This window comes from Eriocheir sinensis, unplaced genomic scaffold, assembly GCF_024679095.1.
Source record: "Eriocheir sinensis breed Jianghai 21 unplaced genomic scaffold, ASM2467909v1 Scaffold474, whole genome shotgun sequence".
NCBI lineage: Eukaryota > Metazoa > Arthropoda > Malacostraca > Decapoda > Varunidae > Eriocheir > Eriocheir sinensis.
Genome location: NW_026111803.1, coordinates 28,594 through 42,728, shown reverse-complemented (window position 1 = coordinate 42,728; position 14,135 = coordinate 28,594). Strand labels below are relative to the sequence as shown.

At 45.2% G+C, this 14,135-nt stretch overlaps 1 protein-coding gene across 1 annotated transcript in view; it reads left to right on the top strand.

Moving 5' to 3' along the window:
- Positions 1-14,135, top strand: part of LOC126992487 (glutamate receptor ionotropic, kainate glr-3-like) — an 83,850-nt gene that overhangs the window by 44,411 nt on the left and 25,304 nt on the right. Inside the window, exon 7 of the mRNA XM_050851244.1 lies at positions 11,890-11,993. Within this exon, the coding sequence (XP_050707201.1) occupies positions 11,890-11,993 (104 nt within the window). The remainder of the gene's footprint in view (positions 1-11,889; positions 11,994-14,135) is intronic.

The window sequence follows — 14,135 nt, the reverse complement described above, 5'->3', positions numbered from 1 at the left end:
ACGGATACAATGCCGATTCACCATTTTTGCGTGTCGGGAGGGCACCGTGACCACAAACCGTGAATGTGTGAACCCAGCATTAGGCACTTTTCGGTGTCGTGCCTGGCCGAACAAATGCCACAGACCGGAGGGCGGGTGCACCTAACAACGCTGCTACTTTACCACCCCTCTCGATGGTGGCCGAACTGCTGGCAGTTGTAGCAGCGGAGAAGCTCCTTGCTGTATGGGCGAGTGTAGAACACTCCCCAACTCCCCAGGTCCCGAGAGCCCGGCAGTGGCCCCGCGACGGTGATAAAGACCTGGGGGTTGGCCCGTCCCGCGTCGCGCAGCGTTCCACCTCCATAACCCGGAGATGGCGCAGCAGCGGCTTCAAGGGCATGGCCACCGGGTAGGAGAAGAGCACCCCCTTGGTGTTGGCACCCGGGGCCACTCTCAACTCGACGGGGTTGCCGTTGACTTCCCTCACTGCGAGCAGGGCGTCGTGCTGAGCTCGGTCGGTAGGCGTAGTAAGCACGCACTTGACTCCAGAAACTTGAGGGAGAGACGCTGCTGAAGCTGTTTTTCCAGCATCTCGGCGAGGTCGAGAGTCGTCTCGAAGCCGAGCGTCGCCGGAATCAACAGTTTGGGTAAGGAATCGGACTGAGAGGGGTGCTGAGGGGGCGAGAGGGGTGGTAAAGTAGCAGCGTTGTTAGAGGAAGCGGAGTTGGAGCGACGGTGCTTTTTGGAGGCTTGTACTTGCCAGCCGCTATCATCCCCCAGGTCGACAGGAGGCAGCTGCATATCAGGTTCGGGAGACTGGGCAACAGATTCCTCATCAGTGCCGTCCACGATCACCTTGGAGTCGGAGGTAGACACTGACCCCGAGTCAAGAGTCATTCCCCTCCATTCGCTTGAGGACACGGGCTGACTTAACAGCCCGAGCGGCAGGAGGATCGTCGAGACGATCAGGAGACGGGTCCTCCTCCTCACCCGAGGAGCTAGCAGATAAGGACGAGGTGGAGCGGGTGCGTTTAGGAGCAGGGTCGCGAGCTGCATCACGGCGATGCTTTTTGGTCTTCCCCATGTCGGAGAAGCAAGCAGCAGCACCAACCTAAGGGTTCGTTCCCACTACAAGCAGAGCAGAGCAGAGCGGTTAGTAGCGGCATTAATTTTTAAATAGTTTTGAATGTACAGGCGCTCAGTTGTTTACACCGCAAGCGGAGCAGCGCAGAGCGGAGAGGAGCGGCACGCTCGGGAAATTTGGCCTTATTTGTTGCTGCTCGCAGCTAGCGGTCCTCCACGGCTCCACCCTTCAATCAACATGGCCAAGAAGCTATCTTCAAAGGTGAGTTTTTGTTGCTGAAGCCAAAATTACAAAAACACTGACCAGATTGTGCATAGTTGAGGTACAATTTAACGATATATAATAGCCGTATGTTGAGAAAAGCTAATTTGGTGATATTCTGATCCTATACACTGAGTATACACAATCATCAGTGACCCACACAGCCATGGGACTTGGCTTTAACAACGAAATTCCATGTTCCTTTGTAAATCGTTAAATTTTTCATCATCCTTCCAGATAAACACCGAGGAGTTTATCGGGCTGTTGCCTGCCCGACCTGCTCTGTGGCAAAAAGGTCACCCAGACATCCAAAAACGAGATGTCCGCGACACCCTCTTGCGTGAATAGGCAGATATATTATCAGTCACCGGTAAGTAGAAACTAAAGTAAATGACATCCATAAGTAGTGTTTGCAAGTGAAATACTAAGCTAGCAGGACATGAAATATTTTTTTTTATTTGCATAATATGTAACACTTACAACACATATAATTTTAGAATAAATTAAAAGATTTAAAAGCCTCGCGCCAAGATTAGTCTACTGTATAATTTATTAGGTAGCCTATTATTTCGGAAGTGGATTACATTTAATTTAATTAGAAGTGGAGAATAATAGTTTTGATTATAATGAGTTTTATTATCGTTATTTTTATCTTTAAATAATCGTTATTTGTTTTACTTAACATCAATAATAATAGATAGCTAATAATAATAATGATATGATAAAAAAAAAATAATACATGGGGAAACAAGAAAATAGTTAAAGCCGCGTAGCCTACTACACACATACAAAAAAAAAATCAAAGATGTTCGACTACTGATGTTAGTAACATACGTCAGGGGTTTTAACGGGGATTGGAAAGTTCCCTATTTACGGCGGTTTTTCGCAACTTATAGATAGTAAGCATTTGCACATCTCAAAAAATCATTGCGAATTACAATTGCGGTTTTACAATGTTTTTTTTTTTTTTTTTTTTACTTATGTGTAAATGTTTAAAACTTACGAAAACCCATCGCCAATTACATTGTCACTTACTATATACACTTTATCCAACCCTATCAGCTTGCCATGGAACCGCACCGACACCATTAACATAATTTTTGAGCTGGTCACGGATCCATGAGGGATAGGCCGATGGTCTTCCTCGATACAGGGTTTGCTGTTTGGCAGGATGATCATCACGCCAATCTTCGTAATCATTTGGATCTACTTGTTCCACTGACAAGAAAAAGTTATGGAGAACGATTGCAGCCAGTGCGATAGTAGTAGCATTGTCAACGTTGACTTCTATAGCCGTGCGCAGCACACGCCTCTTTCCGGCCAGAATTCCGAATGCACTTTCAACTCAACGGCGGCAACGCGAATGTCAGTATTTGAACACTCGTTTTTCATAGTACATGCCGGTGATATAGGGGGTGATGAAGTCTTTTCGTTGCGGATACGCTGTGTCTCCAAGTAGGAAGAGGGGCAGTTCTGCTGGCAAGTCTGAGGTAGTTTTGGCAGTTGATGGGATGTTAAACTCATTGCCAAAAGATGCTTTTTTTGATCTTGCGAAAATTCCTCCGTCGCTCTCTTTCCCGTACTCTCTGACATCCACAAAAATGAACTTGAGATCTGGACCAGCAACACCCCGTGGCACGATTGAGAATAATTATTTGTAGTTAAAATAAATGGAGCCACTGTTGTCTGGGCATTGAAGGCGAATATGTTTACCGTCAATATAACAAATGGTGTTTGGGAAGTTCCATCTATCAAGGAACTCCTTTGCTGTATCATGAAGGGATTGCCTTGTCGGCATTGGCCGATACGTTGTATGTAATTCCTAAATAGCAAAGCAAGTAGCCTTGACAATGCCAGCTGCGGTAGATATTCCAAGACGAAAAGAAAACGCCAATGATCTGAATGATGCTCCCGTCGCCAAAAAAGTGGAAGTGAAAAAAAAAATTTAGTAGCGAAAAAGACTTAGGTATTTACGCATTGGGAAGAATAATACCGTAAGAAAGTATTCTCCTTTCACTCATTATTTTGGAAAGTTAATTTTCGACTCAAAAGTTTTCTAATTGTTGACGTTTTTTGACTTTTGACCATATAATATTACATTAAATATATAACATAATATATAAGTAAATAGTTAATCTTTTTTTTCAGTCAACGAGGTCAAAAAGCGCTGAAAACCCTGAAACATGACATGAGAAAGCACGTGAATTCCCTGCCGAAAACGAAATATGGTGCCCCGGCCTTTAACAAGTCCTCTCAGATAACATGGCCCTATTTTACAAAGCTTCTCCTCATGAAAGATGAATTCATTGGACGTAAAATTACATTGTCACCCGGGGGATACATAGTGCAGCGGACGAGACAACGGTGACAAGAGCTTCGATGACACAAACGATCTAATAGAGGAAAATAATGAGGAAGATGTGGTGGAGCAAGCACTACAGCTAGGCATCTGGAATATCCTCAGTTGGAAGCAGGTGTCCAAGCGAGGCATCGACAAGTTCAGCTTCGCAGTCAAGCGGAAAAGGTACAGCACAGCATGTTCGGACAGCATTGAGCAAGAGAAGCTCAATCTGTTGAAAGAAACCGTTGCAATTTCAAGGCAGAAATTAATGGAAGAAACAAAAGACCCACTGGAAGTGTTTGCTATAGATCTGGCCAATGATCTGAAGCAAATTGAAGACAGAAGACTTCTCATACAAACTAAGCTGGAATTGAAGCAAATTACTTCGAAGGCATTATTGAAACAAATAGAAAGTATGTAGTTGTGTCCAGGGAGCATCTGACGTCCAGCAAACATACCAAACTCTTGTGCCACCTAACCAATATTCTGACCCAACATATCCAACACAATGCTCTTCAGTATATATTCCTAACAAATGAGAATTGTCCAAAAATGAACATGTCAAATTAGCAAAATTTAACCCCTTTGTGAAATGTGACCAGCAGTAATTTCTGAAGGTAATTATTTTACTCGAACTCACCTTAAAGTAACTACAAGACGCTCTTCCTTTCCAACTGGCCTACGAAAAGCTGTAATACTGTAAAAAGAGCTAAAACACGTTATGTAAAGACGTTAATTTTGTTTAAACTGCAGGTCTGGGCGTGAGAGATACTTACGAGTCCTAGTGAGCGCTGACCTCCGTCCTAGGGCTCAATACATTCAGGCTAAAGATCGGGCAAACAGAGTACTTAGTTTCATCTCAAGGAGCGTAAGCAATAGGAGCGCTGAAGTCATCCTCAAACTTTACTTAGCACTAGTTAGACCTCATTTCGATTATGCAGTTTAGTTCTGGTCCCCCTACTATACAATGGATATCAAGATGTTAGAATCTGTACAGAGGAGGATGACAAATATGATTCAGGGGGGGAGGAACTTGCCTTATGAAGACAAGCTGAAGCAGTTAAATCTATACTCTCTAGAAAGGCGAAGGTTGCGAGGAGACTTGATCGAAGTCTATAAATGGATGAAGGGCTTTAATAAAGGGGATGTCAATAAGATTTTGATAGTAAAAGAGCCAGGTAGAACGCGTAGCAATGGTTTTAAGTTAGACAAATTCAGATTTAACAAAGACATAGGCAAGAATTGGTTCACCAATAGATTGGTGGACGAATGAAACAGGCTTGGGAACCATGTTGTGGGTACCAATACCGTAAATACATTCAAGAAGAGGTTAGATAAAGCCATGGATGGTGAGGTAAGGTGAGGTTGCGTGTACATGAGCTGCCTTGTATAGGCCGACCGGCCTCTTGCAAACTCCTTACGTTCTTATGTTCTTATGAATTATTGCTAAATAAAAACTTGTCTTAACCTTTTCGAAATTTTTATTTCTATAAGGGAGTGAAGAATATCGAAATTTGCCTGTTTCATCCGTAAATACGCTAAGAATCGCGATTCTTCTCTCCTCAGTTCGTTGAAGAGATGGTGGTATTCTCCATACAGATCTCTCCTTGCGTCAATGGGATGGACCCAGTGTTTCCGTTTCTGTTTTTTGCTGTTAAGCAATAGGAACGCACACACGAAATCCTCCATAGCGAATGCTTCTTGTGCACGCCGCTCCGCTCTGCTCTTCTCTGCCCTGCTCTGCTTGTAGTTTGAAAGAACCCTAAGTCCCTATAAACAAGACCGCCCCCGACGGCAATACAGCTAGCTAAGGGGAAGAGGTGGGGGCTAGTGTCTTCTTGTTGCCCTGTCGGTAAGGTGAGCTGTGATTCGCTTCGATAAAGTCGTGGCGACGCCGATGTACCTGCACGCAGTGTAGGCGACTACAGTCACAAAAAGTACATGTGTGCTGATACACGACGTTCACCTCTTGTAGTGGACTTGTCGAAGGTAAACAGCTGTTCTGCATGATCAGTTTGGCGGATTTTCTTGATCTGTTGTAGATGAAGAGCTCGAGCTTGGTGTCGGGGTTGGTAGGTTTTACGTTGTTGTGGATGATGTTCTAAGGACCTTCTCGTCTTCTTTGTATTCTGACGACATGGTGTTCTTGTAGTATAGGGTGATGGTCGGTGTGTCTTGGTCTTGTGGTTCATGACTCATGAAGGTGTCCAGTCGTCATCTAATCGCGTCGTCGATTTCTTGCTGCGGGTAACCGTTGTTGACGAGGAGCCGGGAAACTCTCTTAAGCTCGGTGTTCGCGGCTGCCTATGTGAAGGTGTGCGTGAGGGCCCTCTTGACCAATGCTCTTGTTACGCTGCGCCGATATATTTCGGGGCATTCGCTTATGCCGTTCAGACAGAATCCGAGATTAGTAGCTTCCACGTACACTTCTGTTGAATAGGATGTGTCCTCTCCGTGCACCATGACGTCGAGGAAAGGGATTTTCTTGTTCTGTTCTATTTCGTGCGTGAAGTTTAAGCAGGCGTCGCGCTTCACTGCATGGCGTCACTGATTCCACGTGGCGTCCAGGCGAGTCTACGTCGGTTGGTTACCAGGAAGGAGCAGGAAACCGTAGGAGGGTAGTTTGGAAAGCAAAGATTTGTGCCAGACCCTATCAAAAGCTTTTGATATATCCAGCGCAATAGCAAAGGTTTCACCGAAACGACTAAGAGAGGATGACCAAGAGTCAGTTAGGAAGGCAAGGAGATCACCAGTAGAACGCCCCTTGCGGAACCCATACTGGCGATCAGATAGAAGGTCAGAAATGGAAAGGTGCTTTTGAATCTTCCGGTTATGGATTGATTCAAAAGCTTTAGATAGACCAGAAAGTAAAGCTATATGACGATAGTTTGAGGGATTGGAACGGTCACCCTTCTTAGGCACAGGCTGTATGAAGGCATACTTCCAGCAGGAAGGAAAGGTAGATGTTGACAGGCAGAGGCGAAAGAGTTTGACCAGGCAGGGTGAGAGCACGGAGGCACAGTTTTTGAGGACAATAGGAGGCACACCATCAGGTCCATAAGCCTTCTGAGGATTGAGGCCAGAGAGGGCATAGAAAACATCATTTTGAAGAATCTTTATAACAGGCATAATAGAGTCAGAAGGGGGATGAGTAGGAGGAATATGCCCAGAATTGTCCAGAGTGGAGTTTTTAGAAAAAGTATGAGAGAAGAGTTCAGCCTTAGATATAGATGAGACGGCAGAGTTGCCGTCAGGACTGAGGAGTGGAGGGAAAGATGAAGAAGTGAAGTTGGAGATGTTTTTGGCTAGATACCAGAAGTCACGGGAAGAGTTAGAGAAAGCAAGGTTTTGGCATTTTCTATTGATGAAAGAGTTTTTGGTTAGTCGGAGAATAAATCTGGCACGATTCCGGGCAGAAATGTATAGTTCTTGGTTAGCATTAGTTCGAAGGCTCTGGTACCTTTGTGAGCTGCCTCTCTGTCTTTGACAGCACGAGAACAAGCGTGATTAAACCAAGTCTTTTTTAGCGTGAGGAGTAAAGAAAGTACGTGGAATGTATGCCTCTATTCCAGAGACAATCACCTATGTGATGCGCTGAGCACACACAGAGGGGTCTCGCTCCTGGAAGCAATAATCATTCCACGGGAAATCGAAAAAGTACATCCTCTGTCTGTCCATTCGTCCGGGAGAACTTGTAGGACGCTCCTTTCCAGGGCTACGTCAGGCAGTCCGGCAGTAGCCTTGGCGTGTACAGCGCCGAGGGAGGGGCAAGTCTCCTGCAAACGAGTAAAGTCGGCGGGTGTTACCTTGAGTGGTTGCAGGTTTTGGAGGACAAGCGGATGCAGGCGTTTCACACGCACCGAAGCACCACGAGTCTGAATAACACATGCTAGTTCCGACTCGGAAGGAGGGGCGATGTCCTGAAGCGAGGTAGAAGAATCTTGCGTAACAGGCGTAGTACGAGGTGGAGAACTAGCATCTTGTTCCTGGGAAACAGAGATAGAGGCAGGCATATTTGAATCAGATGTACAAGCAGGGTCATCAGGCTTCCGGGCCCCGAGAATGTCACCAATCAAAGCTGTTGCAAACTTGATCGGTGCACGGATGGCACCAGCCCAGCCTTCATAAAAGGGACACTTCAAGTAGCACCGAACGATGGGGAAGGTGTCGGGCCGACCTAAGTAGTCATAGACAGTTCCTCCCGACAGTCAGTAGTGTTCACATCTGGTAAGGCCTCCTCAGAGACGATGAGACTGGAACAACCGGTGTCACGGATAATGGTAGAAGTCCAGGCTCCGTTAATGGTCCCCGCAACACAGTAGTTGAATACTTTCGTGTCCTCCCAACAAAATCCTACCTTAATTGAGGAGGACGGCTCGTCCTTGAAGGCGCGAGGGTTCTTAGGGCACCTGGGGCGGATATGGCCTATCCCCCCATATTGATGGCACTTCACGGTAGAAGCAGGACATTTGGCAGCATGAGAGCCGGAGTCGGAGGAAGCTTGATCTTTCTTGTGCGACTTCTTGCTGGCAGATGACGACTGAGAAGACTTGGGATACGAGTGGCGCGCCGAGGACCAGTCGTCAGCTAACTGTACGGCGGCCGCCAGCGTACGCACTCCTCGTTCCTTTATAAAGGTGCGAAGGTCTGGGAAAAGGAAGGAAAGAAATTGATCTAGCACCATAAAATCCTTGAGAGAAGCGTAAGTGAGGTCAATATTACAAGCCTCCACTGTTCAAAGGAGCGGCCAAGTTGAATGCTGAACTGTTCGTATAGGTTTCTCCTGGCTGAATCTTACTCGACCTGAAGTCCACTAAAGCCGTAGGGAGTCTGGTAAAAGCTCTTGAGCAGGGACATCTTCAGAAGATTATAGTCAGCAACAATCTCAGGAGAAAGTGAAGTATAAATTCTAGCAGCTTTACCAGACAATAGGGCTCCTAATCTATCAGCACAAGCATTCTTATCAACTTTTAAAAGCTCAGCTATCCTCTCAAACCTGGCAAGATAGGAAGCGAAGTCATTTCCATCCTTATAAGCCGGTAAACGAGTCTGTCAACACACTCACATTCAGAACAAGGAGGAGCAGACTTACTCGAAGCGGAGATCCGAGCCAGTTTAAGTTCCTTCTCTGCCTGAAGCTTCGCTAACTCGAACTTTCGCTCTTCTTCCTTTGTCTCAAGCTCCTCTTTCCTCTTCCTTTCTTCAAACCCCCTTTCTTCTTTCCTCTTCCGTTCTTCAAACTCTGCTTGCCTCTTCCGTTCTTCAATGTCCTCTTGCCTCTTCCGTTCTTCAATGTCCTCTTGCCTCTTCCGTTCTTCAATGTCCTCTTGCCTCTTCCGTTCTTCAATGTCCTCTTGCCTCTTCCGTTCTTCAATGTCCTCTTGCCTCTTCCGTTCTTCAACCTCCTCTTGCCTCTTCCGTTCTTCAACCTCCTCTTGCCTCTTCCTTTCTTCCCTTTCTAAGGCACATTTTTGCCTTTCCACGGTTTGTTGCTCCACCATATAGCGGCCGATTTCAGATCCAGGGCCAGAGCTTTAAGCTGTTCGAAGCTGGACATCCTGACAAGAGACTGGAAAGATTAAATCAAACATACAGGCAATCAAAGCCACAATAGAAAACAACCGGAAGGGCACACTCCCGGGACAGCACGAGCCCACAAAGATCCAAACACAGTGCAAGACAGAATGTCTGCACATATATAGCAAATCACCAGTGCAGCAAACAAGCTAGCGTCTGAAACAAGTGCCGGTGGGAATAACAACTATACGGCGGTAGCGTGGTGCTACAAATACTCATTTCGGGACCAGGCCAGTGAGTGCGCGCACACGGCGACTTAAGGGGTCAGCAGAGACCTGGAACATATATCCTTAGAAATCAGCGAGGTATAATCCTGGCGCGGTCGCCACAATGTCAAGGTCAGAAGGATCAGATGGTTGTAGACTGATTAAAGAAAGGAGAACGTCGGCAACAACTTCAGTCGAGTCCAAGGATGATTATACCTTCACCAGGTTTCTAAGGAAATATGAACAAAACAAGCAAAAAGTGTAAGTGTAAGCATGTTAACTTAAGTCCAATACACCTTCCGTAACATCCACTAGACTGGGACAGGACACAGGTGACGCGGCAGCCCGACCCGGCAGTAGTGAGAGGTTCTTCGGGTGAAGAGCTAACGGCCTTTCGGAAGTTAGGCAGCTGCTTGCAGTTCCCGGGAAACACGTCGTTAGTGTAGACGGTTGAACCAGCAGAGATGAACAGCTACCTTGTAGACCTCACTTGATGGAGGGAGACGGGCTCATCAGAATGGCAGCTGCATGAATACCCGATGGCGATGACGTGACGGTAGACGGGTGAGCCAGCGAGACGGACAGGCTGTGTCAGACCGGGTAGGTAGGACGGAGGCTCAATGCATACCGCGCCCGCTTGGCTGCAAGGCTCCACTAGTTGAGAGGGAGGCGTCGGACGCTCAGAGGTCCTGGACAGCTCAGGGGTCAGCTCCTTCCTGGTAACCAGCCAACAGAGACTCGCCTCGACGCCACGTAGAATCAGTGACGCCAGGCAGTGAAGCCCGAACGAGACGGTATCGCCATCGCAGGAAGCCTCGGGACGTTAAATGAAGCAAGGCAGGGTTAACGAAGCAGTAACGCCACACTGCCGGCTGAGCAGAGAACAATCTATAAAAGCACGAACCATATAATAATCCCCGAGTGTAAATACCAATGTGTGTGTGTGTGTGTGTGTGTGTGTGTGTGTGTGTGTGTGTGTGTTAGTTCAGCCCTCACAGTATGAATAGTTTTAAATCTTCATTAGATAAGTACTTCAGGGATATACGATTTTACTGACCATTTCCGAATGTTTCAGACTCAAAGCAGTATGGCTCCAACCTAAAGACTTAATGTATTAACAATTTTTCATCAGTTTAAATCAGCAGTAGCGTAAGTCCAGGGTACTAATTTGTTCTTACTTATATCTTTCCTGTAAAATTTCCATGTCTCTTTCTTCCTAAAAGGCACAAGGTGTTCTCTTCCCTTTTCTGCCGGCACGTTGCCGGATGGAGAGGTGGATGGGGAGGAGCCTTAATCTATTTTATCCTGTTCTTCCACGCGTAGATTGTTAGTAGTACCGGTGGTAGACAGACACCCTCGCTATAGTCCGCCAGGTCGTCAGATGTCTGTTCTTCCTATGTATACCTCACCGTCTGACGTCTCTAGGAAATATATTAATGGCATAGGTACTCCAAGGCTGGAGTTTCTTTTCTTGTCACAAGCCTATGGCGCCGGTAGGTTTTCCTGGTGGGGGCTTGATGGTCGGCCTCATCCCATTATGGCGCAGGCAAGTGGTTATAGAGACGCCATCTTGGTTGGCTCATGCTGAACCTCGGAACTCATATTTGAGCCTCTTTTTAAAGAGAAAATCTAGAATTCTGGATGATAGGAGGTCTTCATAACAGCATGTGGGTAGTCTTACGACATTCGGCAGTGACTGAAAAATCCCAGCTGTAGCGGCAGGCAGGACTCGAACCCGCGTCCTTCTGGAGTAGTAACTGGTAACGCAGTAACTGATATAAATGGGATATATCCAAGTTCAGAAAAGAAATAGGCAAAAACCGGTTCACGAACAAAGTGATGTCTGAGTGGAACAAACTGAATAGGTATATAGTTGAGACAAACAGTATTTCAACCTTTAAACGAAAACAAGATGCATTATTGGGCAGGAAGGGAAATTGGTGAGCCACCCATCTTCAGGAGCTACCTTGTGTGCGCCGTCTGGCCTTATGTAGTCTCCTCATATCCTTGTCTGTATCCTTGTAGTGCCTTTTTTGCTTATCAAAACAAAAGTCGACAGTACACTTGCAATGACTTGGCTTGTTTCCAGTAATCTTAATATAAACGTATCAGCAATAAAATGGTTCAATGACATAACATTTATCACAAATTCTTACCCAAAATATGGCCGTTGAATAATTTTGTAGCCTGACGAAACCAGCTTAGTGCACCACATAAAGACATAGGTGGTGGGCGGCACTTGTCACCTGAAGAGCGCAAGCGACTACCGGTAACATTTATTCAACCATGAGGCGTATGAAAGTGTTTGTCTGTATGTATCTGTGTTGCATTAAATCATACAAGTTATGTGGGAGATAAATTTGATCGAAATCATTTTAACATGACTGTTGGCAATATATTTGATTATCATACATTTGTTTTCGTATTTGCAACTATTTCAGACACTGTCCTGTCCGTTGTGGTTGACGAGGGAGGCGATTGTTAGCTACGTACTGAGTCTTGGTTTCCCGAAAAATTCAGCCTTGAAATCAAAAATGGACCCAGTGTAAGTAAACTACATCATAACTGGATGTCTACACTTATCGTTATAACACGTGCATCCATAAAACATTACGTAGTGTTTTTTAATTGTTTGTTTAGTATGCATTAGCAAACATGAATGAAAAGTTCTTATTGCTTTACATTCCACCTGCAATTCTTCAGTAAGGTCAACACTGACATGTTTTGTTTATGTTGTCTAACATTTGTCCTACTAGATAATCAAGTGGGCTTGGAAGTTTTTAAACCTAAATAGTCATAGAGTAGTACAGCTAATGGCCTGCTACTCAGTGCTGTTGTGAATGCGGATACCTACAACTATTATTTAAGGTATCACTGGGAATTATATATGATATATTATCTGATTAACTTGGAATTAATGAACTCTCACCGGTGCACAAGTAGGTCGAAGAATAAACTGTGACTATTAATAAAACTATGACTATTTATTAAAAGTGAGCGACGAAATACTTTATTAATTAGGTCCACTTTTGTTTATTATTTATATCAGTGACTTAGATTCAGAAATTAGTAGTGATGTCAGTAAGTTTGCAGATGATACCAAGATCGGTAGAGTAATTGAGTTGGATCGGGACGCCAGTATTCTCCAGGATGAACTAAACAGATTATATGACTGGGCGGATAAATAGCAGATGGAGTTCAATGTAGGGAAGTGCAGTATTCTGAGTGTAGGTAGGAACAACCCGTCACATAACTATTGCTTAAATGACACTCTCATAAGCAGGTCTGGGTGCGAGAGGGATTTAGGGGTCCTAGTGAGCTGTGATCTCCGTTCAAGGGCACAATGCATTCAAGCTAGAAATCGAGCAAACAGGGTGCTGGGATTTATTTCAAGGAGCGTAAGCAACATAAGCGCCGAAGTCTTCCTCAAATTATATTTAGCATTAGTTAGACCTCATCTTGATTATGCGGTTCAGTTCTAGTCACCTTTCTATAGAATGGATATCAAAATGTTAGAATCGGTGCATAGGAGGATGACTAAAATGATTCAGGGGTTAAGAAACTTACCATACGAGGAAATACTCAAACAGTTAAACTTGCATTCTCTAGAAAGGCGAAGGGTGCGTGGAAACACGATTGAGATTTATAAATGGATGAAGGGCTTTAATAAGGGGGATATTCATAAGGTTTTGTTGGTAAGAGAACCAGGTAGGATACGTAGTAATGGGTTTAAACTGGATAAATTCAGATTTAACAGGGACATAGGCAAAAATTGGTTTACTAACAGAGTGGTGGATGAGTGGAATAGGCTGAGCAGCCACGTGGTGAGTGCCAATACAATTGTCACATTCAAAAATAGATTAGATAAATTCATGGACAGTGACATTAGGTAGGGTTAGACTCACGTGAGCTAAGGTTCAAAGGAGCTGCCTGTTCGTAATTTTTAGAGTTACTTTTAAGGTGGCGAGTGTTAAGTGTTAAGTTTAAGGCGCGAACTGTTATCTCACTCGTCACAGGGCCGGTGTTACTGTGGCCTGCTTCATAAGTTGATTGTAGTAGGTGAGATAACACAATAGCCCTTTAAGTTAAGCAATGTGTGGCCTAGCGGTAGCCGTTATAAGTTCACTTTAGTTCACTTCAGTTATCTCTCTCACAGGGACACTAAAAGCGTGAAATGAGTTTTAACTATATTAACAGTTTTACACAATAGTCCATGTGAGCGAGTCGCACGAAGATAAGCAACCCACACCCCGAGCGGAGCGGCTGAGCACCGTCCGCTTCCCGTCTTCTTCTCTCCTCGTCTTCGGGTTGTTCGCTCGTTTTATTTGCTTGTTGGTTCGTCCGGAAGGGTGTGGCTTTCGGTTGATGACTGCTGATGAAAGTCATCATTTGCTGATTCTTGCGTTAGCTCAGCATGTGTTCCCATGGGCATCAGCTCTGACGTGTTCCATAACATCCTGGCTAAGGCACTGAGCCTGTGCTTAGACACACACAGTAACACACTCACATGTACATTATAATATATACATTACATCGCTTGGTCCCCCAAAAGTCGCGACCCCGCGACTCACCCCACCTTTAAATTACTGCACATACCCATGTTAAATTCGCGCAATGTGTACTAGCTAAGCGTGGTCTTGTCACAGTTGCTTTAAAGATTACCACACAGGTTAGAGCCCGCCTAACG